This window comes from Paroedura picta, chromosome 2 (assembly GCF_049243985.1).
Source record: "Paroedura picta isolate Pp20150507F chromosome 2, Ppicta_v3.0, whole genome shotgun sequence".
Lineage (NCBI taxonomy): Eukaryota > Metazoa > Chordata > Lepidosauria > Squamata > Gekkonidae > Paroedura > Paroedura picta.
In genome coordinates this window covers 126,149,554-126,175,889 of record NC_135370.1, presented here as the reverse complement: position 1 = coordinate 126,175,889, position 26,336 = coordinate 126,149,554, and the positions used below count along the sequence as shown (strand labels likewise).

At 41.8% G+C, this 26,336-nt stretch overlaps 1 protein-coding gene across 9 annotated transcripts in view; it reads left to right on the top strand.

The window, feature by feature from the left end:
- Positions 1-26,336, top strand: part of PLEKHH1 (pleckstrin homology, MyTH4 and FERM domain containing H1) — a 67,661-nt gene that overhangs the window by 29,902 nt on the left and 11,423 nt on the right. For 5 of the 9 annotated variants that reach the window (XM_077322509.1, XM_077322512.1, XM_077322508.1 and 2 more), the window contains exons 9-24: positions 1,441-1,541; positions 2,927-3,077; positions 4,965-5,107; positions 5,716-5,826; positions 6,762-6,848; positions 7,415-7,576; positions 9,982-10,062; positions 12,476-12,655; positions 12,990-13,098; positions 14,540-14,652; positions 17,609-17,782; positions 19,223-19,320; positions 21,109-21,286; positions 21,728-21,883; positions 23,276-23,376; positions 24,227-24,410. In XM_077322509.1, the coding sequence (XP_077178624.1) occupies positions 1,441-1,541; positions 2,927-3,077; positions 4,965-5,107; positions 5,716-5,826; positions 6,762-6,848; positions 7,415-7,576; positions 9,982-10,062; positions 12,476-12,655; positions 12,990-13,098; positions 14,540-14,652; positions 17,609-17,782; positions 19,223-19,320; positions 21,109-21,286; positions 21,728-21,883; positions 23,276-23,376; positions 24,227-24,410 (2,129 nt within the window). The remainder of the gene's footprint in view (positions 1-1,440; positions 1,542-2,926; positions 3,078-4,964; positions 5,108-5,715; positions 5,827-6,761; positions 6,849-7,414; positions 7,577-9,981; positions 10,063-12,475; positions 12,656-12,989; positions 13,099-14,539; positions 14,653-17,608; positions 17,783-19,222; positions 19,321-21,108; positions 21,287-21,727; positions 21,884-23,275; positions 23,377-24,226; positions 24,411-26,336) is intronic. The other 4 variants (XM_077322513.1, XM_077322511.1, XM_077322514.1 and 1 more) reach the window with 3 other exon arrangements.

Here is a 26,336-nt window from a genome sequence, read left to right as displayed (position 1 = left end):
TTAGGAAGGCCCCATGTTTCTATCATTTTGTAGAATGTACAAAACAGAACTGTTTGGGAGGGCATACCTATAGAAAGAGCAAAGCTGTGGCTTAATGGTTCAGCTAAGGAGATCACTTTTCTTGGGAATAAATGCAATGACTGTCTTGTTGCCTTAAACTGATTGGTTTGGATACTACCCTGGTTATTCTCTTACCTTAAAAACATGTGTGAAATTCTAGGATGACACTGATGACGCTGTGAAATTCTAGGATGACTCTGTACTCCTAAGGACACTTTGCTGGGAGTGAGGTCCATTGAATAACTTGAGACTTACTGCTAAGTAGATCTGCTTAGGATTGTTCCTTGCATTGGCCATGCGGTTATGGGCTTACAATTCCTATAGTTGACTACTACTAGCAAACATATTCCTGACCAAAATGAAAAATATACATGTACTAGAACCTAGACTAAAAAGACAAATGGGATTTAGGGCTGTATCAAATGGATTATCATGTCCAGATCACGGGAGGTGATGATACCACTTTAGTCTGCTCTGGTTCGGCCTCACTTGGAGTACTGTGTTCAGTTTTGGGCACCTCAGTTGAAGAGGGATGTAGACCAACTGGAGCGTGTCCAGAGGAGGGCAACAAAATGGTGAGGGGTTTGGAGACCAAGACATATGAAGAAAGGTTGGGGGAGCTTGGTCCATTTAGCCTGGAGAGGAGACAACTGAGAGGGGATTTGATAACCATCTTCAAGTATTTAAAAGGCTGCCATATAGAGGATGGAGCAGAGTTGTTCTCTTTTGCCCTGCAGGGATGGATGAGAACCAATGGGATAAAATTAATTCAAAAGAAATTCCATCTAAACATTCAGAAGAAGTTCCTGACAGTTAGAGCAGTTTCTCACTGGAACAGGCTTTCTCAGGAGGTGGTGGGTTCTCCATCTTTGGATGTTTTTAAACAGAGGCTAGATAGCCATCTGATGGAGAGGCTGATTCTGTGAAGGTTCAAGGGGGTGGCAGGTTACAGTGGATGAGATATAGGGTTGTGAGTGTCCTGCATAGTGCAGGGGAATGGACTAGATGATCCATAGCTTAATGTGTGAGCATGGAAACAATTATGACTGCTTATGTGTGTATTTATACCAAGTTTTCTTTTGCTGACAAAAAAGTCCTACTCTCCTAGCTTGGCACTCTCCTTTTGGGTCTACAAATAGATAGTAAATTTTCTAGAAGATGCATTTGGCACACACACACACATCCAAACTATTTCCAGAGCTCATTCTCAACTTTAATGATGAATGCTCTTTTCCTAATAACTTCATGATCACTTGTTGAGTTTTTCATGTTCCCTGTAGCCACATCAATGTTTGCTCCTGAAACCCCACTTAGTTGAATGTGAATGCCTCCGTTTATATTTTCATTGTTTTTATTCACTCTTTCTTTTAATTATAAAAGAATTCTCAGCTTCAAATTCCCCGACTTATTCATCTCCCGGGCCATTTACCTGCCTCATTTACAGAAATGTTACAGTACCTGTCTACACCATGCTAAAAGGGGTAAGGAACTATTTCACATTTCTCTGTTAGGAGAACATTGGGAAAGGTGGGCAAGCCAGTGGAGAGTAACAAATAGGAGTGAGACTTTGGTAGGTCCTTAGAATTTATATTCTGGCTGCCAGCAAAGAGCTACATTAGGAACAAGTGTTTTAACAGAAGAAAGAAATTAAGCAAGTGGTCAAATCCCACAAGTTTTGGCCCTCTGAAAACAATATATGTTAGCATTGTTGCAAGAAGGCATGGAACTGTATTGGAGGCTCTTGTAAAGAGAAGGAGAGAAGATGAAAAAATGAAGATAAATCCCAGGGTTCAAATAGAGGCTGGATTTTAGGCAACAAGCAGTGATACAAGGTTGAAGATGCTGCCTGAGACACTGGACTGGGGCTAATTAAAAGGGCAGACAATATTGGACACCTGCCTCAAAGACAGCCCCTCCTTGAAATATAGTGTACAGGGCCAAGCTGTAGCACAGGCAACAGGGAGTTCTTCATAGTCCTGTGCAAGAACAACAATATCTGGTCCTACTTCTGGAATACAGTGAAATCTATGCCCCCCTTTGCCACTCCCATACTGAACTTCTGCAAGCTACCTGTTATGGCAGCAGAGTGGCCCCATCACATACTTCTTGATTTGTCACAGAGCAGTAGTTACATCCCCACCTTCTGGAATGCCAAGAGAGCCATGCACTCAGGAAATGCTGTCTACCCGGGCTTCAGTGGAGCAGCATGCCTTTGCCTCCAAGATGCCTGGAATGACTCCTGTTGACGTAGCTACAGATTAGAACATTTGCATCTAGCCCTCAAGTAAAAGCAGCTCTGTGTGTGTAGGTGAAATGAGAAATACCTCAAGGTAATGTAATAGTAATGTTAACTCACAGACCGAGGGCTATGGCACTATACAGCTAATCCCACACTGTAGTGAAAATGGCCAACTGATTTCACGCCAGCAAAAGAGCTGCTGATTACGATATCTAAGTTATTCTTCTCCTTGCAATATCTTAGCTGCCAACAAAATATGAGACTACTTCTTAACAAGGGTGTATGTGTGCCAGCATTAACAAAATTAGTGCAGCCAACACATTCCAGAATTGTAATGTGTGAAACAACACATTTACAGTGTATGAAATTATAGACATTTCTGTGGTATGTTTGGACAAATGGGGCATTTTACATAAAATGGTAGCTGCAATTGCACTTGTAGTATTCGGTACACAAACAAAATGAATTGGAAGCTCCAAGAAAAAAGGATGAGCAACTATAAAACGTATTGGTTATTGCTATGGGGTAGCAGAGTGGGCAAAACTTTGCTGTTTTCTCATGATTTGCATGTTATGGTTAAACAGGGCTGGCTTTCCTTTCATCCTGACATTGTGGCTTGTTTTCTAGAAAGCGACCCAGATCAGCAATGTTCCTTTCTTAGATGAGTCTTCCTGCTCTGATGATGACTGCAGCTCCCACGTTAGTCTCAGAGCTTCCAATGCAGGATCTGAGCCCAGGAAAACCAGTATACCTGGCAGTCCTCGTGCAGTGAAAAGAGGTAAGGTGGAAGAAGAACAGACAGTAAACTGCAGATAGGGCAATTTTTGTCTCCCTGGCTGGATTTGACAAGCCTAGGCCAGAGATTCTGCCTGATTCTATGGTTTCCTAATCTGATAGAAAGAAAACACATTCACAAAATGTACAACCTTTCGCCTGTAGCCTCCCTTCACAAAAATCCGTTATTAGATACAACAAGCTGCCAGAATTTGCAACATTTTGCCTATTTCCCTCTCATGATTCAGAGTTGCAAAATCCATCAAGGGCAGAATGGGCTTTTGGCTTAAATTTCTGTATTCACCTTGTGTTTTGTTTTATTTAATTGTTGATGGATGTTTTGTTTGTTTGTTTTTAACTAACCTCTAGTTAATTCAATCATTGGTTTATATTATTAATTCAGCAATTGGTTTACATTATTAATTCAACCATTGGTTTATATTATACCCTGTAGACAGAAGTCAGCAGACTCCATGCATAAGAATAGGCCCAAAATGTTTTATGTGTGTACTAATGTCCACATTTCACTTAATAACTAGCACCCAACACAGCCTCCCATTTTCCTTTGAGTTAGAATAGGGCTGCCAACACTGGCAAGGAATATGGAGTTTTGTTCCTGGGTCTGTGCCTTTCTCAACTTTTACTGTTGAGAATCCCCTGAAACATTCTTCAGGCTTTGAAAAAACCCAGAAGGGTGTGATCATGCAGAATATGGTTGGGAAGCATAGCTGGGTCTATGCCCACCTCAGGTCCCTCCCCTTCCCACCCCCTCCAAGCCCATCATTGGCCATCTGGGGGGTAAGGCAGGTTGACATGACCATATATGGACACATTACCCAATAAATGTTTAACATATTAAATATATATATATTTAAAATACTTCCATCTATTTTGGAAACCCTTCCAGGGTCATCAAGAAACCCCAGTGTTTCACAAAGCCCTGACTGAGAAAGCCTGCTAGAGAGTGCAAAGTCTGGGGAGGGAATTCAACAGCGATATACCTCTGTAGAGTCTACCCTCTGAAGCAGCCATTTCCTTCAGGGCTTTTGATCTGCGTAGTTTGGAGATCAGTTATAATCCCAGGAGAACTTGGCATATAAAAGCTTCTTCCCATGCAGAAACCTAACAAAGACCAGATGTGTGTATCAACAGCATTCAAACTTGACTTCTAATTGATCTCTTTTTAAAAAAAGAAATTAAAATAAATAAAATAAATTTACTGTTTCTGACAACTCTGATTCTTCTTATATTAAATGGATAAATGCTTTTAGTCCAATAGTGAAAATTGGCTTTAATTCAATACAGAAAATGCCAGCTTGGTCATTGATACACGCCTAATGAAAGATCATTCAGTACTGGATTAAGCATGGGCAGTATGTTTTTATTTTAATTGTAATAATTTAGACTGTCACTGAAGAAAAGCTGGGCAAGAGAGATTCTGGATCAGCTGTTGGTTGCTTAGGCACACTTTGTCCTTGCCCCCAGGCAATAAAGCAAATGATACTTGTTTTTATTCTGCTAGTTTGTACATACTAAACTAAATTGGATCTTAGGTGGAGGCTAGTTTGATAAGAGTTCCCTCATGTATATTCATCCATTTTTGGTTACAGCATTAAGTGAAGCCTTGTCTGTGAAAAAATAACCTTCAATTTCATTTTCACTTGATGTTGCAAGCAAAACAGGTATCCTGTTTCCCAGCAGGGCTTCCAAAGATACATTACCTTGCTTAATTTCAATACACTGTTCCTCGATGGAAGCATTTATTCTCCTGGAGGTTACTCAATGCTGAGCTGTCAAGACAGAGACTGAGTGATGCATATGTGAATCAGCTCCTTACAGCATTCAGCATACAAAGTAAGGATGTCCTGCACACTGTCCTTTTTGTCCCTAGCAGGTATTTCTATATCCTCGCTGAGCTCAGAGAGTGACTATGCCATCCCCCCTGATGCCTATTCCTTGGATGGAGACTATTCTGAACCAGAGCATAAACTGCAGCGGACATCCTCTTATTCCACTGATGGAGGGGCCTACAGTGTAAGCTATGACTCCTCCCCCCATTCCACACTGGACTTAAATGTAAGAAGTTTGGTATTTGCTACATGATGCCTTTCTAGTGCATTTCAGAAACCAATGAACTCTTACATTCCCATAAAGCAGAAAGTGACATTTTGAAAATCCCTGATGTATTGAGACGCTGCTATATAATTTGCCGCTGTATAATTTGAATCTTGATGTGGGAAGGAAAATAAATGCTTCTCTGCTTATGACTGCAGAGCCATTATTATCCTTGAGGTATTCCTTCACATCTTATTCTTTAGCCACTGGCAGAGTTTTTGTCCATATATGAAATTTCAGATTTTGAAGAGAATTTGAGACTAGAGTAGGCAATGGAGGAGAGTAGAACTTGAATGGACTATCACTGGCTGATACATGAATAAGTACTTAACTGTGCACATCAACTTTCTACTTTTGGATGGGGTGATGGCCATAATTCCTGCTGAACAGCAAGGGCAAAGGTTATGGGCATCTGTCAATCAAACCATCACCCCCCCCCCTGGTGTAATCTTAATACCACCCATCATGAATTTTCTGGGTATAGATTGGGCCATTTCACAAGATAATGTGCTTATTTTTATTCCTAGGAGCCCATGGAGAAATCTGGTTATTTGCTGAAAGTGAGCAACCAGGTGAAGACATGGAAGAGACGGTGGTTTGTTTTGAGAAATGGACAACTCATGTATTATAAATCCCCCGTGAGTTCCTAACAAATATTCATGCTGGGGGTGAAAGAGGGAGTGAGGCATGATTTGCTTAGCCAAGCATTCCATTTAATCTAACAAGGTAAAATAAAATATATCAGAATACACTGAAACTATCTCTCATAATACCTTGCTGATACATTCTTTCATAATTCTGAATGATAAGGGGTCAGCTATAAAGAAGAAAGCCCAAGAAAGAAAGGTATGCTCTTTATTTGCAATTGAAAAGAGAAAAGAGTCTGTGAGCTAGTTAATTCTATATATGCTAGCAACTGAAAACCCCCCCAAATGTGTTTGTATTTACGTATTTCCTTTATAGCCTTCCTTTCTCACTGAGTCTCAATGCAAAATAATTTATGATATAATAAATACAAAAGCTATCATCCCTAAGCCGTCTTTTTAAATTTTTTTTCATTTCACATTGTAGTAATCTGAATAAAAAAGAAATAACAATATGTCATTAACACCTATTAATCTGTATAATTCTCATTTTATTAATCTCTTTAATAAGAGAGCCAGTTTGGTGTAGTGGTTAGGAGTGTGGACTTCTAATCTGGCATGCCGGGTTCAATTCTGCGCTCTCCCACATGCAACCAGCTGGGTGACCTTGGGCTCGCCACGGCACTGATAAAACTGTTCTGACTGGGCAGTGATATCAGGGCTCTCTCAGCCTCACCCACCCCACAGGGTGTCTGTTGTGGGGAGAGGAATGGGAAGGCGACTGTAAGCCACTTTGAGCCTCCTTCGGGTAGGGAAAAGTGGCATATAAGAACCAACTCTTCTTCTTCTCTTCGTCTTTTCAAATCGATTAAAGCTTGCAGTCTACATTTTAGATTTATTTCCTATTTGGTAGCATTTTCATGTTCCATCATCTTTCCCTTCCATAAAATACAAGCCATGCATTTGAGAAGTTTTACTTCTTTCTCCAGAGTGATATAATCTGCAAGCCTCAGGGACTGGTTGAGTTGAATTCTTCTTGCCAGATTGTACGAGGTGAAGGATCTCAAACATTCCAGGTGAGCACTTTTTAATTATTTTATTAATAGGTCAAACAGATCAGCTTTCATATGATTTGAAAAAGGTCAGGCAAATTAATTTAGTATGAAGTTAGGAGGTCTGAAACTTACTTCTGAATGTCATATCAGCCATCTTTGTATATATTTCTTCTTCCTGTATAACTACTTGTGAAGGAAGAAAAACACAGAACACGGCATTTATGCAGTCCAAATTCAGTTACAAGACTTCAGCATGCCACTAGGAGTTGTCTAAAAGAAACAGTCCACATATTGTTTCCCAATTACATTCTGGGCGTATATCATAACATATATTATAACAATATGGCAAGTCATCCGTGGACTCCTTGTTGAGGAGAAAATACTTGAACAGTTTTCGCACTTAGCACATTTCAGTAACACAGAGTGGCTTAAGTTTCAATGTTCTCTTTAACATTCAGAAAAGTAATGTTAACTCTTAAGTTTTGAGGTTGCTGGAAAGTGAATGTGGCTAGGATTTTAATACTCAACTACTACAAAACTGCCTTGTGCCTTATGGTAGTAGCTTGTGACTTTCTTGTTTACTTTAGCTTGTCACTGAAAAAAGGACCTACTTCTTGACAGCTGACTCTCCTAACATCTTGGAGGAATGGATCCATGTCCTTCAAAATATGATCAAAGTGAAAGTGACCAGTCCCATTGAAGTTCCTCTTAGTGATGCAAAGCCTACTGTGAAAGGCTGGCTCACCAAGGTACTACACAGACTTTTAACCAGGGTTTCGTGATGACACTGGAAGGTTTCTCGAATGCGTGGGAGTTAATTATTTTTATATATATATTTTTAAAATTCATTAAACATTGATGATAGAGCCTCTTGTGGCACAGGGTGGTAAGGCAGCCAACATGCTGTCTGAAGCACTGACCATGAGGCTGCGAGTTCAATCCCAGCAGCTGGCTCAAGGTTGACTCAGCCTTCCATCCTTCCGAGGTCGGTAAAATGAGTACCCAGCTTGCTTGCTGGGGGGTAAATGGTAATGACTGGGGAAGGGAATGGTAAACCACCCCGTATTGAGAAAACGCTAGAGGGCGTCACCCCAAGGGTCAGACATGACTCGGTACTTGCACAGGGGATACCTTTACCTTTTACCTAAACATGTATGAGATAATATGACCATATTTGGTCATGTTGACCTGCCCCCCCCCTGCAATGGCCAAGGATGGGCTTGGATGGGGTGGGAAGGGAGGCCAGGTAAGCATGTACACAGCTATGCTTCCTATCTGTATTCTGCATGATCATGCCATTTCTGGGGTTTCTCGAAGCCTGAAGAATGTTTCAGAGGCTTATCAACAGTAAAAAAGTTGAGAAAGGGTACCCAATAACCACATGCAGAGTAGGATATGCGACAGCAATTTGCCATCTTTTGTAGAAACCTTAAATATATTCAAAATATATTAACCCTAGTAACAAAATAGAAAGGATTTGTTTTATAACAGATCCTAACTACTAGGTTAGGTTTACAAATAATTTAAACCAGAATTCACCATCCTTTCCCTCAGGACTAGGCTGAGAAGATGGGTTATCTTGGAGGCAAAAAATTAGATGTTATAGCCTGAAGTTTCTTGAAGTTTCTGCCTGCAGTTTCTTGAAAGTGTTAATGATATCCATGGGAGTGGAAGTGGGGATTCTGATTCTGGTGTGTGTGTGGAGGGGCTTACTTCTTTCCCCTGTGTGCTGTTTCCCCAATTTTAATCACTTCTACAACTGCCATTTTTCATATGAGGTAATATAGTAAATCTGGAAGGGCAGCATTACATCAGAAGAATGGTGTGTGAGAGAGACAAAGAGGAATAACTCCCTCTCCACCACACTGTGTACTTCTTTAGCTAATTTAATGCTTGAAAAAACATGGGAGATAATTTCACAAAACTTTTGTGTTATCAGAGTCTGGCTCATTTCAAATGGAAGAGGCTTTGAAGACAGTTTCAGATAAAATAGTTTATTGTGATCAAAGACATTAGATTTCAAATAAAACTATCAAAAATCTATATGGATAGTTTAAAATCACAATAAAATAATATAGGACTAAATCATTAAACATCCTAAAACAAAAATTCTAAGTCTACAATGTGACATAGCCATTATCATCATTTATCTTAGTTTGAACTCTGCATAGATAATTACAGAATTCACCCACTTAACTTGAGTAATATGAATTTTCGCCATTTAATAGTCTAAACATCTTCTCTGAGTGGCTGTAGAGACTGTTACTGCACTAGTAATATCATTTGGATTTGCATTTTTAAAGGGCCAGCTTTTTCATCCATTTCTACATTAAAATTTGCCTTTCCAGGCACAGTCCTGAATTGCCTTACTAGATGTTTTGGGAATTCCTGGTTACAGTGATTTCATCAGTCAAGGTAGTGACTAATTTGGGATTGCCCAATTTGGAAATGCATGCATTTGGGTTTTTCCATACGCCTGCCATTTTGAGTTGTTTGGGCATGCCCCTTTCCTCATTCTCCCTCCCCCTCCTCCGTCAGGAAGCAGATGTTGAAGCTAAAATGAAAACAAAGGAGACAAAAGGCAACCAAGAATAGACAATAGAAAAAGCCCAATGTACAAAAAGCAACATAAATTCTTATTAAACACTGTATCACTTTATTAAATAATTCTTCACTTATAGAAAAGAATCTCACTAAAATTATACACAAAATCTAAATATGAATGAATGACACAAAACCACATACACACCCACTATTCACTCATACTAGGAATTACATAACACTTCTGTCACAGACATATTTTTAACACACATCCGTTCCACTTAATATTTCTGGTAAGGGCTGGGAGGAGGAGCTGGTCTCATGGCATAAGTGCCACTCAGCTCTTAACACCTACCCAGGGTGGCTGTCCCACCCCAAGTGCCTCCTCCTCCAACTGGCTTGCCTGTTTGTCCAGCAGCCTCCAAATTGCATTCCATACCCCACCCCTGACCACCCCTCCTCTTCCCTCCGAGGCTCAGAGGCTGCAGATCCCTTTTCCATGACAGTCCCGAGGATACCTAAACAGCCGAAGCTTCTCTCTATTGGGGAGAAGAGTGGGGTATAAATAAATACCGTGAGACAGATTATTTTGATTGCTTTGCTGTTTTTACAGGTAAAACATGGACGCTCTAAGCTGGTTTGGTGTGCACTTGTTGGAAAGACGTTTTATTATTATCGAAATCATGAAGACAAGGTATTTTCCTCCTTTCTTCTGCTGAGTAATTTTTACTTCTTCACATCAATTATAGTTGACATCTTCTCTCTCCCCTTTACTCAGTTTCACAATCCCCTGGAGGAAAATGCATAATCAGATAGGCAGAGAAACTGCTCCAATTCATTTCGGTTCAGAGTCCTATTTGGATAATTTAGTCACCCTTTCATGTATATTTTCCTGAACAATAATCATTCCACTTAAGTGTGGAATACAGTACATGTCTGTTGTACCATGAGTCCTTTATCCTCTCGTCTAATGAACAGTGATGAAGGAAAATTCATATTTACTATGAAGTACATCATACTGGAGAGAAAGTGGTGTTTATTGCAGATGCCAGCTGTGAAGACCATAGTAGTACCATTCATAGCTTATAGAATCATAGAATCATAGAGTTGGACAGGACCTCCAGGTTCATCTAATCCAACTCTCTGCAGAATGCAGGAAATGGCTACAAGAGCCAAGTACCTACACAATCCCTTCTGTCCACTCCCTACAATCTGCCTAAGTTCACAAAATTAGCCTTTTTGTCAGATGGCTATCTAGCCTCCTCCCAAGGAAGCCACCTCCAAAGGAAGCCTGTTCCACTGAGGAACCACTCTAATTGTCAGGAACTTCTTCCAGATGTTTAGCCGAAAATTCTTTTGAATCAATTTCATCCCATTGATTCTAGGCCCTCTGGGGCAACAGAAAACAACTCTGTTCCATCCTCTATGTGACAGCCCTTCAAGTACTTGAAGATAACTATAATATCACCTCTTAGTCATCTTCTCTCCAGGTTAGAGACCAAGCTCGCTCAACCTTTCCTTATGCATCTTGGTCTTCAAACCCCTCACCATTTTCATTGCTCTCCTCTGGACATGCTCCAGTTTGTCTACATCCTTCTTCAGTTATGAACACAGTACTCTGTGAGATCTAACTAGGGCAGAGTAAAGCAGTAACATCACCTTGCGTGATCGGGACACTATACTCCTTTTGATACAGCCCAAAATCTCATTTGCCTTTTTAGTCACTGAGTCACAGGGCCATTCCGCACCGGGATCCATGTAGCAAATTGTTTGCTGAACGAAAAATCGCCATTTTAAATAGTGGAATTCGTCGTTATGCATACCTGTCTTTGTAGTGGAATCCAGCTGCGTATCTATCGTTTCCCACAGGGTTCCGGTCTCTGCAAAAATCGCTAGAAAGGAAGCGCTATTGCTGAGCTGTGTCCCACCCCTGGCCGTCAACCAGCCAATGGGCAGCCGTTATCATGCTCCCAAACAGCTCCTTTCCCTTTAAGGAAGGTTTTTTTTAAAAAAAAAAAAAACACACCTGTTGCAACGAATATGCGTTGATTCGTTGCAACGGAGAGACCCATCCAGCTAGCAGGTGATGTTTGAGCTGCCGTTTCATCGTTGCCACGCTCCCCCCCAGTGAAAAAAAAATCCCCCCCCTCACGGGCGCGATTTTCGGCCGAAAACAGTGTGAAAAATAAAGGGAAAATAAACCAGCAAACGGGCCTCTGCAATGCTTGTGCTTGGTGACTTTAAACAGAGGGACTGCAGCTGGGGAAGCCTCACTGGGTAAACGAAGGCTCGCCGGTGCGTTGATCTCCACTCGCTCGGAGAAAAAAAAATGGTGATCGTTTCGCCGGAAGATCAGAGGAGAGAGCCAGGGGGAGGGACTTTGCAGAAACCGCAACAATGGTAACGCACAGAACTTTCCCGCTAGTGTTGCAGATTGGTTGCAGGAGTGTAGCGCTTTCCGGAGGGTGAATCCACTTTTTGGGATTTCCCTGAAAGGGCTACAACGAAGCCCTTTTTGCGGATCGGTTTCAGGAGTGTTGCAGATTGTCAACGACGTTGTGCATAACGGCAAAACTGTAGCGATTTCAATTAGTAACCATTGTGCTATTTTGGACGAATGCGGAACGGCCCACACTGTTGACTCATGTTCAGTGTATGGTCTACTAAGACCCATAGATCCTTTTCACACATACTACTGCCAAGACAAGTTTCCCCAATCCTACAATGATGCATATTATTTTTTCTACCTAAATGCAGAACTTTACTTTTATCATGATTGAAATACTTTTTAGCCCATTTTACAGTCTATCAAGATCATCCTATATCCTGATTCTGTCTTCTGGTGTGTTTGCTACCCCTCCCAGTTTGGTGTCATCTGCAAATTTAATAGGCACCCCCTCTATTCCTTCATCCGAATCATTTATAAATATGTTGAACAACACAGGCCCCAGGACAGATGGGATAGGATAAGTATAGCATATATTGGATAGCATAAGCATACACAATTGAGCAGTGGTAATAGCCGTGTAAGCTTTTCAGAAGTATGCCTACTAAATGTCTCTTTTTCCCTTGAAATGCTTATTAACATATTTAGTTTCTTTTCTTAGTGCCCTCTAGGCTATTTGCACATGCGTGAATCAAAGGTGGAAGAAGTGGATCGCTCCTGTGACTCTGATGAGGATTATGAGGCTAATAGTGGGGGCCTCTTTTCTTCTAATTGCACCCTAGTGATTCACCCTCCAGATCAGAGTCCCATCTACCTACTCATTGGTACAGAACAAGAAAAGGTACAGACTGACTCAAAAAGAGCCTGGGGGCTAGGGTGTCGGGGGCACCACATACAGTGGCTAACACACAAAACTTACTGAAAGCTGACTGTCCTCGATCTCCTGGCTTGTTTCATGAGACTTTTGAAGGTACCGTTTTATGTACAAAATGTACAAATTGGCAAGGTCCCTGAAGTAGTTTGAGATCAAGAAACGCATAGTAAGAGCTGCAGGTAGCTCAGATTAGCCCTTTGTTTACCACCCAATACAATTAAAATGAAACATGAAAAACAAAGTGGTACCTCATGTTTAATGCTTTAATACAATGATCAGCCACCATTCTTTCTATCCCAAGGATACTTGGTTGTACCACCTGACAGTGGCAGCCGGCAGCACCAGTGCCAAAGTGGGCACTGCCTATGAGCAGCTGATTGGGAAATTACTGGATGCAGAAGGAGACCCAAGTAAGTGAGAAACTAAATGCATTTTTTCCTGAGGGTAGTGGTGAAGATTTTGTTTACAGATAGCTATCTAACCATATCAGTTTCAACAGCTCTACCATACATCAGGCAAGCATGTGTTCCTTTCCATACATGTGCACATTTTTAGCCCACAAAATGACTATTTTGTTTGTAGGAGTGAAGTACTCTGGGGCACTTGGTATATGCATACACTCCTTAATGCTTGTTCATCAGTAAGCCACAAATTAGTCTACTGATAAAGATCTTGCTCTGGGCCTGGAATAACAGTCCCCAGAGTGGAAACACAGTGCCTGGGGGTAGCAGAAGTGAGTAGCAGAAATATTCTGCAATGGATTTACAGCCTCCAAAGTAGAATGATGGCTCCTAAGAACAGCAGAAATGTTCTGAAACTGGAAAGATTTCTTTTTTTCTTTTTTCTTTTTTTTTCATTCCAATCCTAGGGCAGTTTTTCTGGCTCCAGGGACCATCATTTCACTGGGGAATATCATTCCAGTTCCAGAACACTTCTCCTGCCCTAGGGGATGTCATCCCACTCTGGAGACTGAGAGCACCAATTCCTGTCCCAGGGACTGTCATTGGGGTTGCCATTCTATAGTCCCAAAGCACTGACTCCAGCCCTAGTTGAGACTCATCCACACGGTTGCTTCCCTATTCCTGGGCCAGTACTGCAGTTCACACCTTGGATCTGCAAAAGAAATATATTCTTGCTACAGAATCCCAATGGAGGGTATGGTGAGTATGGAGAAGACACCTACTAAGCAGACTACAATGCCAGCCCTGGTCCTCTGGTTGCCTCTGACAGCTACATGAAGCAACAGAGGCTTAAACCCCATTTATAGTGGACTTTTTCCCTAGAAAAATTATTAATGCTCGGCATGGTCAGTGGCAAAAGGAAAGGTGGTTGCCAAAGGATCTGCTGGCTCGACATGATCAAAGCCGATACAGGGATGACCATGAACCAGTTAAAAGAAGCAGTCAGAGACTTGGACACATAGAGAAGACTTTTTTATAGAATCGCTGAGGGCCAGACATGACTGAACGGATATCATCATCATCATCATCATCATCATCATCATCATCATCATCAGGGATCCCTTTTGCCTCTGAAATTAGGATGTGCTTTAATTGTGACCTTTGTATAGGCTGACCTGCCGTTATTACACTTTGCTGGTCAGTGGGCAGCTGATTTACATCTTCAGAAAAATGCATAGGTTTTATATGACAAAATGTGCTGCCACTTGCCACCATTTTGAAATAAAGAAGTTTCCATGAGGGTTGTTGTTCATAGTTTTTCCAAATGTGTTGATTGGCTCTACTGGTGTACTGTCATATGTGTTTTTAGATTTAGGGATCCTTTCACCAAAAAAGAATTGAATGCAAGCGTCCCCCTTATTAATTCAGTTTGTCTTGTCTACTCTTTCAGATTCTCCTTTGTGGAAACACCCTATGCTGTGTTACAGCAAGGATGGCCTGCACACTCCTCTTACCACTCTGCCTTCAGAGGCACTGCAGACAGAGGCCCTGAAACTCTTCAAGGTATTTAAAGAGACAACACAATTATAGAATCACTAGTAATTAAGCCCGCTGTAGCTGCAATACAACGGGCGCTAGCTGGTTTTCCTGCCCCCCCCCGCGCCGTGGCCTACCTGCGTACTCGTCGTCCGTGGTGGGGGCCGCACTGGCGGTGGCGGTGGCGGGATATCCTCCGTTGGAGCCTCCATTGGCGCCGCTTCTGCGCCGCTGCTCTGTTGGTCGTTGGCTGGCTGCCAGGCAGGGAAGTTGGGGGGCGGCGGATCGGGAGACTCCATTGGTGGCGGCCTGATGCGGTGAGAGGTGCTTTGCGCCTCCCGCGGCGTCAGGCCGCCGGCAAAGGAGCCATTGCGCGTGGCTTGCAGTTGCTCCAGCGGGGAATCGGAGGGACCAATCGGCAGGTGCGAAGCGCCTGTCGATTGGTCCCTCCAATAGTCTGTCCGGAGGAAGGGGCCAATCAGCACCCTTCCTCATCCCGGACACATCCCGCCGCTTGTGTTAAGATAGAATTAGAAGGGGCCTCTGGGGTCATCTAGTCCAACCCCCTGCACAATGCAGGAACTCACAACTACCTGCCCACGCACAGTGACCCAGTTTCATGCCCAGGTGATCCCCACACATACACCAAAAATCTCCAGAATCAAGCCTGGCCTGGAGGAAATTCACCTGCCATCCCACAGTAGTGATCAGCAATTCCCTGGATATGCAAGGAAGGGCCACAAGAGACAAACACTGGCACATCCCTTCCTGCCCACCCACTCACATTATTGTTTTTCATAATGTTCTGTTCAAGTGCTGGACAGCAGAAGAGGATATGTTAGGGAGAGTAAAGTCTGCATATTATTGCAGAGGATTAGTTCAGCCTAGATCCAAGGACACATGCAAGGGTTTTGTACTGGTCAACATTTTATTTTATTTTTTCCCCCTAGCAGCTCTAATTATACATATCAGAAATGACTTTTGAAACTCCCCTCTGTCTGAGCGGCTATTTACCATGTGGCTGCTAAACAAAATAAACAAGTATAAAGGCTTCTTGTTCTAATGGAACTGACAGCTATTTTTAAGGATTCAAGTCGGTAACCATGTTGGTCTGAAGCAGCAGAACAAATTTAGAGTCCAGTGGCACCTTTAAGACCAACAAATTTTTATTCAAGGCATGAGCTTTTGTGTGCATGCACGCTTCCTCAGGTACGATAACTCAGGAAGTGCAGACAAAAGCTCATACCTTGAATAAAAATATATTGTTCAGCTATTCTTATGGTTGCTGAATCTTGATCATATTCTTTCTTGAAGCTATGTGACTGGCAAATTCCTCTTTTTTCTGTCTTTCTCCTTGGTTGATAGAGTGAGCTAGCTGACCATTTGGTGAAGAATGTTTGTGGAAGGATACTTTAGGGCTCAATAAATTCAAGGGACCAGGGGCCATGGTGTTTAAAAAGTTCATCATGGCATCTATTATTTTCAGCTGTCCTTTATTATATTAATGTCCTCTTGTAGAAGTGTAATGTTTGTTTGTGAGGGAGGTTATGTTTTGCACTCTCTCTCTCTCTCTCTCTCTCTCTCTCTCTCTCTCTCTCTCTCTCTCTCTCTCTCTCTCTCTCTCTATCTCTCTATCTCTCTATCTCTCTATCTCTCTATCTATCTCTCTCTCTATCTCTCTATCTCTCTATCTATCTCTCTCTCTCTCTCTCTCTCTCTCTCTCTCTATCTCTCTCTCTCTATCTCTCTCTATCTCTCTCTCTATCTCTCTCTCTATCTCTCTATCTATCTATCTCTCTATCTATCTCTCTATCTATCTCTCTATCTATCTCTCTATCTCTCTATCTCTCTATCTCTCTCTCTCTCTCTCTATCTCTCTCTCTCTATCTATCTATCTATCTATCTATCTATCTATCTATCTATCTATCTATCTATCTATCTATCTATCTATCTATCTATCTATCTATCTATCACTTTTATTATGGATTTTTAAAAATTACAAGAAACGGAAGAGTTTAGATTTTGTGGTAGCAATAACTAGGATGATAAAAAAAATTAGTTTCTAAATATTTGGAGTGTCTCATAAAGCCAACAAAAAAAATTGTCAAACCTTTGGATTGTTTGACTGTAAAACTATGCTGTATTGTAATTCTTCAAACTTTTAAATTAAAACAGGACTTCTGAATCACTTGCGTCTAGACCAGAGATGTGCAGTCAGAAGTTTACTGATCAAAATCTAGCCCAGTATCATATATAACCCAAATTTAGAATTATTTCTAACATTCAGTAGCAGCCAAAAACCTCTAAACAGTTTTCCAGTGTCTTACTGTATAGTTGCAATTGCATAATATAAGGGAACCAGCAAGGAAACAACACATTTTTCTAATGCAGCTGCCTCACTGATCCCCCCTGTATCTGGCCCTTCCTGGATCCAACCAACTCTCCTTGGGCGAGGGATGCTCTTCTGTTGGCAGCCATTTCTTTGCTGCTTCTTTCTTCAGGAGAAGAATATATTATTCTTATATTATTACTGTCAAAGTCCAGCATCCTTTGTGGATAGATGCTTCCTTGAGGTCTGTAGACCACTCATTCCTCATTCTTAGGCAAAGGAGCAGAACATTATCTCACAGAGCAGTTCCCTTGCAAAGGTGAATATTAAGCTACTTTTATTGTCAAATCTGCATTTCGAGGATCAAAAAACAGCATCAATGGAGCCATCTTCTGATCATATGTTCCCTTTTGGGTGAGGATTCCTGTTCCTTGTCAGAAGCAGTATGCAGGGAGAAATAATCCGAAAACATGCCCAAAGCCACGTTAAGATTTTTTAAAATTTAAACCATTAAATAAAATAAGATACAAAACAATGTTCGGTGAAGCCCTATATATGAGGTTTAAAAAGGTGCTAAATGTGTTTCATTGATGGTAAGAAAAGTGAAAAGACTCTCCCAGTTTCCATATGCTTTTCTTCTTCTCTCCATTTCAGTCTTGCCAGCTGTTTATCAACGTTCCTGTAGAAGCTCCTTCCATTGACTACCATGTGTCACTAGCCCAGACTGCCCTACAAGTCTGCCTGACGCACAATGAGCTACAGAATGAAATTTATTGTCAGCTAGTTAAACAGACATGCAGACCAGCTCAGAACCACTCAGTCATTCAAGTAAGAGTCCTTCTTCCCCTTGTGTCTGGCAATTTAGTGGGCTGATTGATATACTGGAGACTTAACACATTAACTGGTCACTTCTTATATCTTACTAGCAGAAAAGCCCGTTGTACCAAAAATGCAATGGGCTCTAGCCTCCCCCAATATCTGGGCAGCTCCGTTGAGGCCTGGCAAGGCCGTAGCAAGGCTGCTCGGGGTGGCAGCGAGCATTGGCAGGGGCTTCCCCCCACCTGGGCAGCTCCACGGAGACCTTGTGAGGGAGTCAAGTATATATTTGTATTTGTATTGCTGTTTTTATTTCTGTTTAGGGGTTTTTACTGAGTTTTAAATGTTGTAACTCGCCTTGAGCCTTTGGGGGGAGGCCAGTAATAAATAATAATAATAATTTTGAACTTTGTCAACTCTGATACAGCCTGGATCTCAGTTGGCATCACATTCCACCAGGTTGGAGCCAAGGCAAAAATTCCCTGGCTGTAATCAAGGCCAATCATGCCTCTTTGGGGCCAGGGACCACCAGCAAGTTGGATTCCATGGAGCACAATGCTCTTTGGGGGTCGTGCTCAGAGAGACAGTCCTTCAGGTATGCAGGTTCCAGACCACATAAGGCCTTAAAAGTTAAAACCAATACATTGAACAGTAGCCACTGCAGCTGCTGGAGAGCAGGACAAATATGTGCTATCCATGGAGTCCTCACAAGGACCCTAGCAGCCGCATTCTGAACCAGCTGTAGTTTCTGGATCAGGATCAAGTGTAGGCCTGAGTAAAGGCAGTTACTGAAACAGAGTTACAGTGATCATGTGGATCACTGTGACTAGGTGATCTGGGGCCAGATAGGGTGCTCGTAGTTTTACCTGGTGCAGATAGGAAAACCCCTGCTGAGCTACTCTTGTGACCAGCACCTCCATTGTAAGGGAGGTGTAAAAGATCAGACCCCCCCCCCCAAGTTCCAGATAGTGCAAGTAGTTTGATTCCTTACAGAAGTATAACAAATGGGGTAGACCTTGAGAAATTATAACATAACAAATCATTATAATTACTGATCATCCTGCTAGGTACAAACTGAAAGGCAATGCCGAATGTTTTTTCTTGGCTCTGCAAAGGCAGCAATCTTAAGCATGCTCCAAGGGAAATTTCCCTAGGATTACCATCTTAATGTGCTTAATACAAACACTGGCATGTGAATGGTGAAAAGGGATCCTTTCAGTAAGGGTTGCTAAAATAATTTGTTTGTGAAGACATATGCATCTCCACAAGAGTAGATGTGCACATGTTTTATACCAGCGAACATGCTTTTCAAAACCTGTTCCTCATCCTCGTGCAGTATACATATTTCTGCTCAGTGCGAATTGGGGACAAGTCATTGTGTTGTGAGAGTAATTGTTGGTGATAAGAAAAATAAGGCTTTTTTATTCATTGAAAACTTGTTTTCCTCTGCAGTGCTGGCAATTACTGGCTCTGTGTGCTCCTCTTTTCTTGCCTCAGCACCATTTTCTTTGGTATATCAAGCATCACTTGCAGCAGCATGCAGACCCCAGGTGAATAGCTTGTCACATTTTCCTCCCTGCTGAGTGACATCTGAAGCCTTTCTGTGTAAGACAAGCTTCACATGGGATACCATCCTCCAAGTGGGACCTGAGAATCCACTGGAATTACAGCTCATCTCAAGGCTACAGAGAACTGTTCCACTGGAGAAAATGGATGGTTTGCAGGGTGGATTCTATGGCATTGTTCCTCGCTGAAGTCCACGTCCTACCCAGGTTCCATCCTCAAATCTCCATGTGTTTACCAGCCTGGATCTACCCTCCATCTCCCCACCCCACCCCTACCTGTGGCAAGGCAGGACCTTGCAACCCTATCTTCTCAAGGAACATCAGTCCTTAGAGACATGCTTAAAATTGGATTTCTGAAGCAGCAGCCTCACATGGATTGTTTACATACTGAGAACTTCACTGCCCCAGCTTCTGTGCAGGAGTACAAATCGGGGGCGGATGAGGCACACTGGGCCAAATGCTCCCCCACATGGGTGCAGGAAGAGGTGGGGCAATTTCCCATGACTAAAACTCCAGCCTGCAGCCCGGCATGAAACCTCCAGTAGTGTGTAAATGGTCATGGCAAGCAATTTGTATGATTTACTTCACCAAAGAGATAAGCTGCTGCCACAGAGGTTGTCTCTCTGCCAGTGCATATAATTCTGATTGGCAGATCGCCAATAGAATATCAGACTATTATTATTGTTGTTGTTGTAAATAATGTTGTGGCAGGCATTACCAAGAAGATAGCCAGGATATTAGCAAAAACCACAGGTCACATCGCAGTGTTGCAATGGTTACCCAGTTGGAGGTAGGGGGAGTTGTCTATTCCAAATAATAATAACACTGAGTTGTGGGGAAATTCCACAACTCTGCATTGAGTTCCAATAAAGTAGGATAGCGGCTAATTTTTTTTAATATATATAAATGCAGCTTCGAATTTTGGGGTAATATGCAGCAACATAGTATATAAATTGATCTTTTAAATTGCACAATGTGTCATTTTTATATTAATATGTAACAATAATTAATTAACATGGAAATATCTTCCACATAGTAATTTGGAATTGTGAAGCAGCCCTAAATTTGGATTTGGATCCAGCTAGAACTTAATTGCTATGAAAAAAGTTCAGGACAAAGCGAAGTCTCTGATCTCACTGATGAAGTTTTTACAGTGAAACAATAAAGCTGTCACCTAGTATCCCCCTCTTGTTTAGATAACTATAGTAAGTGGCATAACAGATGTCTCATTCAGGCAGTGGCCGTAGCTTCAGCAAGATGTTACATGCCTTTCAACAATATCATAGATTTGGGGTAGAGCAGTCATTGTAGAAAACTGTTATTGGCCCTCTTTCCGGGTTGTTTCTTTTATGTGTGTTTGGTTTTTATATGATTTATTGAATTTTAAGAATATTTTATAGGCACTTGTATTTTAAATGCTGTTTTAATGTCTTGATGTTTTAATATTGACTTAATTTTTGCCAATTTAGGAAAACCAGTTAGGTATCTATTTATTGCATGGTGTATGTCATGTAGCAACCAGACAAGGAACATTCAGAGGTGGTTTGCCATTTCCTGCCTTCACTCCTAGTGTTCCTTGGAGGAACTACCACCCAAATTCTTGGAGGTCTCACATCCAAATATTAGGCACGGTCAGCTCTGCATGGCTTCTGAGATCTGACAGGATTGGGCTTGCCTGGGCTTATCTATGTGGAGAGGCAACATAGAAATGTTTTACATAAAATAAATAGCAGAATATCTCTGAAATATGTTTTTTCCTGTCTTTGTGATTAGAAGTGAAATAGGAAAGTATGCAATTTACTGTCAGAGATCAATGGAACGTACTTGGCACGTTGGCGAACGAGAAGCCAGACCTTCCCGAATGGAGATTGTATCCATTTTGCTGAGAAATCCCTACCATCATTCACTCCCCTTCAGTATTCCAGTGCACTTCATGAACGGAACCTACCAGGTAAAACACAAATTGTGAGAACCAGATATTGGTGGTCTTTCAGTATAATAGCCTATCTGAAATTACCCCATATGTACTCCCCAACCTCAGTAGATATCTTGCTATGAACTATGCTTACAGATGATTTATACAGCTACAGAAAAAATCACCCACTTCCACCAGTCTGAGACTTACATTTTAAATGTGGAGGATGCATTCTGGTCTGTGACCATACAAATAAACTTGATACTTGATGTGGAGGGTTAATATCTGAGGTTATAGTGATGGGCAGATGAATCTCCTTAATAATGTGTCTTCCACACTCACACCAATTTGGTAACATGTGAGACTGAGACTGTCTTTGCACAAACCCTTCCTTCACGTAAACCCATTCCCAATGGATGCTGCATGGCCACCCCATTCTAGTCTTCAGATTGTGTTGTTTCATTGGTCTCATTCCAGGTGGTCGGGTTTGATGGCTCTTCAACTGTGGAAGAGTTCTTGCAGTACCTGAACCAAGAGACAGGCATGAGGCAATCATCACTCTCTGGGTTTTCCCTCTTTACGGATGATCCGTCTGGCAGGGATATAGAGCATTGCCTTCAAGGCCCTATGAAGGTAATTCACTTTGATTACTCAATTCCATTTCTAGACAGGTTCTCCTAATCCCCTATGAATATTTGATGGTTGATGGTGACTAAGACTGTAAGGGAATCAGAATAAGATATCCATCTGGATGAGCACTTTGTGGAAGTTCTATGTCCTAAAGTTTGTTTCTTGGGGGATGGTGTGTTGAATATTTTATGTTCCTGTCATATGCAGTAAAATCTGTAAAAGAATTCTGATACTATTACTCATGATATTGTCTCTTTGAAAAATAACAAGTTAAAATATTATATGGTAGTCAAATAGTGTGTCCTGATCACAGTAAGTATACTATCTTCAACTCCTCTGCTGAATTCTTTGTAGGGATTTGGGGAAGAAGAGTAGGTTTTTATTCCCCACTTCTTTCTACTGTAAGAAGTTTAGAAGCAGCTTACAGGCACATTCCCTTCCTCTTCCCACAACAGGCACCTTGTGAGGTAGGTGTGGGCTGAGAGGGTTCTGAGAGAAACAGTGATTGGCCCAAGGTCAGACAACTGGCTTCATGTGGAGGAGGAATGGGGAATCAAACCCCAGATTAGAATCTGCTGCTCTTAACCACTATACCACACTGGATCTCAGCCTTCTTGTATAATGGATGTACCTGTTAATTTTCACACCACTGTCCCAGTAGGTGGCATGCCAATGAACTTCAGTACTACTTGAATATATTATTATTATACATTTTATTATACAAGGGGGTAGCAAAACTGGATACCACTTACTCTGTATTAATGAGAAAGGGGTACAAAGACTTTGTATCAATTTCAGGTACCCCTGGTTTGAGTACCTCTTCTAGCCTGGGTATTAATATGCAGCACAGTGGGAGTATTCTTTTAAGGCAGAAAATGTCTACTTATTACTGGGCTTTATTATGAAAAATGTGTTGGCTCAGCTTGGTTATTCCAGTTAGCTGTTAGATTTGTAAGAGAGAAGGACATGCAACTGATCTATAATTGCTAATGATCTGGGAAACTCTTGCTGCTTATCTTGATGTCTAAACTATTGAATTAATTATTACCTAGGGATTTTAGAAAAATTCTAATCCCATTGTTGGCTAGCTAACTTACAAGTTTGGATGTGAGGAAATGCACATTTATATAACTGCTCAGCCATTAAACTCACTGGACTTGGACGTGCCTATTTCTTTCAGTCTAATCCACTCCACAGGCTGGTTGGTGCCTCCTTGAATTTATTGCAGGAAGTATAGGATGCATCCATGACAGTCTTAAAACAATGAACAGTTGCTATTTTTATAAGCACCCATGTCCAGATCCCTTGATCCCACAATATCCTCTTGGTCTTTATCTATATATGCTTCTATGCCCTGGTAATCTGTCTCCATCCATCTCTTAATCTTTTTTAAAGATCTGTGATGTCATTTCAAAGTGGGAGCAAGCTTTGAAAGAGCTGAATCCTGGAAAATATGAAGGTGGCTCAAGAATAGTGAAGTTAACATATAAAAACAGGTACTCTCCATAGATTAGTATTGTATCCATCTGATTATGAACTCTTACATTTTATATAGCTTAAAGCAGGGGTAGACAAATATTCGCTCAAGGCCCAGCAAGCTTCTCGCTGTGGGAGGGGGGGGGGAAAGGGTGGCATGGCCACCGCCAGCCCGGTGCCGAGACTTTCGCCAGAGTAGGTTGGGATTTGGACTCTATGGCTTTTATGCTTTTATGTATTGGGGTTTTATGCTTCTTGTAACCTGCCACGAGTCAACTGTGAGAGAGGCAGGTAAGAAATCTAATAGATAATAGTAATAACAAGATTTTGGGTGACATGAGTTTTGAGAGACAAAGCTCCCTTTGTCAAATAAAAGTAGGAATGGAGAGCCCTAGGTCCTCAAATCCCCATCTGAAGGTGGGAGGGGCATTGCAGATGTCCTCTGCTTGAGAAATGCTAATGCAGAAGTGCAGAGAGATGAGAGTCCTGTGTCCCTATTCAGGCTTCGGAAGCCTGTTGTTCTGATTTATGGGACTAATTTGTGTCAGATTCTTTTGAAAAAGATATGGATTGGCTAGTATATTTTTTTATCACTTACAGGCTGTATGTCCATATATGCTATTGCTATATATGTGAGTTCTCTCTGCCAAGCTTTCAAGTCTGAGAATAAAATCCCCAAGGAAATGTTCCTGTAAAAGCTCCTCTGAGGTTAATCCAAGCTATGCAAGGACGCTTCTGTGCTCTTGTGTGGCTCCCTTTCATTACAATAAGGCTTATGCAGAAGAACTTCCCAGGTTCTTGTGTCACTTTCCCTGTGTGTTTATGTGTACATGTTTAAAATTATTAATCTAAGTTTTTAACTTGGGTCAGATCCTGTGCTATAATGGTACTTGGCACTTCTCTTCAACCTAGACTGTATTTTCGATGTCAAGCCAAAGGTGAAACAGACCGAGAGCGCTTGCTGCTGGCTTTCCAGATTAGCAGTGAAATAGCCAGAGGGAGGTTCCCTGTCAACAAGGAGTTGGCTCTGGAAATGGCAGGTCTGATGGCCCAGGTGAGCAGTCAGCTCCTTGTTTTTGTGCTGAAGGACCCCTTCTCCTGGAAAGAACCTTTGGACTCACCATGCCTTGCTTACTGCCCCTTCCTCACAGTATGTGAGCTTGGCCTCTGTTACAAATTGGGTCTTTCCTATGTCACTCCAGTGCTGTTGTGTGACAGGAAGCCACATGTCAAGTCCTTGAGAAGGGCGTTGAAAACACTAGTATTTCAGAGGAGGTTGTGTTGAAATTGCTTAAATGTTAATAAATTTTGGTGTTGTGTTTTTTGCTGGTAGTATTTATGAGATTGTCAGTAGGTTTGTTGAAAGGCCAAGGAGGACCCATATCATTAATGCTCCTAAGACAGTAGAAACCAAGAACTCTCCAACTATGGGAGAAATGCCACAGAGGGCTTGACAACATAGGCCACAATCTTTCAAATCGTTTCCTCGGAGCAAGAAGTCAGAGGGATTTACTTCCGAGTCTATTTAGGATTGCACCTTTAGGTTCACATGGCCTTCACAAAGTAAAGTGTATGTGGCATTTGTCTTGCTCCACCTGGAGACCCTGGCACAACACTTTAACTTGAATAGTAAATGGTATGGGGTTTGCCCTGCTTAGTGTCCCCTTGGCATGTATGCTACAGAGAAAGGTAAAGAAAATAAAATATTTCTGCAGAGAAATGACAAAGAACAGGACAAGAAGAAAAAACAAAGCAAGAAAAACAAATTAGAATGCAAAAGTTTTTTAAATACCCAACAGCAATTTAAAAAACCCTATTTGTATCATAATAGAAGCTACTACAGCCAACATCAGAAAGGTGATTTGTAAGATGTAAAAAACTGGAAAATGCAGGACAAGATCATAAAAAGCAGACGGCTAAACATGTTTTAAGAGAAGTGTTCTGGCATGGACCTATAAACTGTAAACATCCCCAAGACAACTGGTTTGAGAAGGGTGGGAAAGAAATGGAAATAAATAAATGGAGGGAGGGAGGGAGGGAGGGATGGCCCGTAGGTAAGCCCCAGGCAAACCTCATGGAGGAGGGTATTACAAAGGCATAGGACACCACCAAGAAAGCCCTGTCTTTAGTCACCACCTTTCTGACCTTTGCAGGTGGAGACACAGAAAGCAGGGGCTTGGGAGGAAGATCTTAACTAGCAAGCTGGACAATATGGGAAGAGGTGGCACTTCAGATAGTAGGCCAAAAGAGGCTGGGAGCAGAGGAGACAAATAGAAGAGCCCAACAGTGTTATGGTAAAGAAGGCCAAGATAAAGCAGGATAGACTCTGGGACATAGTGTAGGTAGGGTTCCCAACCTCCAGTTGGGGTTCGGAAATCTGGAAGAACTGTGCACCCTCCAAAATGACTGCTTTGGAGGGTGGGCATTATGACATTGTATTTCATTTAAGTCTTTTCTCTCTCCAATCCCTGCCTTCCTAGGGTTGCCAGACTTCAGTTGGAGCCTAGAGATCTCCCAGAATTTCAACTGATTTCCAGCCTTTGGAGACCAATTCTCCTGGAAAAAACGGTTGCTTTAAAGAGGAGCGCTGTGGCATTATCCCTCACTGAGGTCCTACATTCCCCAGATCTCACCCCCAAATCTCCAGGAATTTTCCAACCTGAAACTGGCAATACTAAGTGTATGGTGGAGGAAGAACCTAACTTTTCTAAACCAGCTTCATTCCTTCTCCTTGTTATAAATATGAAAGTTGGACAATGAAGAAAGCTGCCATCTGACAGAAATGCTGATTCTTTGAACTTAAGCAGATTGTAATTGGGTGGGCAGAAGGGACTGTTTTGGTGCTTGGCTCTTGTGGCCCTTTCCCAGGGAAATGCCAAACACCATTTTTGGATTGGGAAGCAAATTTCTTCCAGGCCAGACTGGCCATGAGTTTCCTGCATTCTGCAGGGGGTTGGACTAGATGACCCTGGAAGTACCA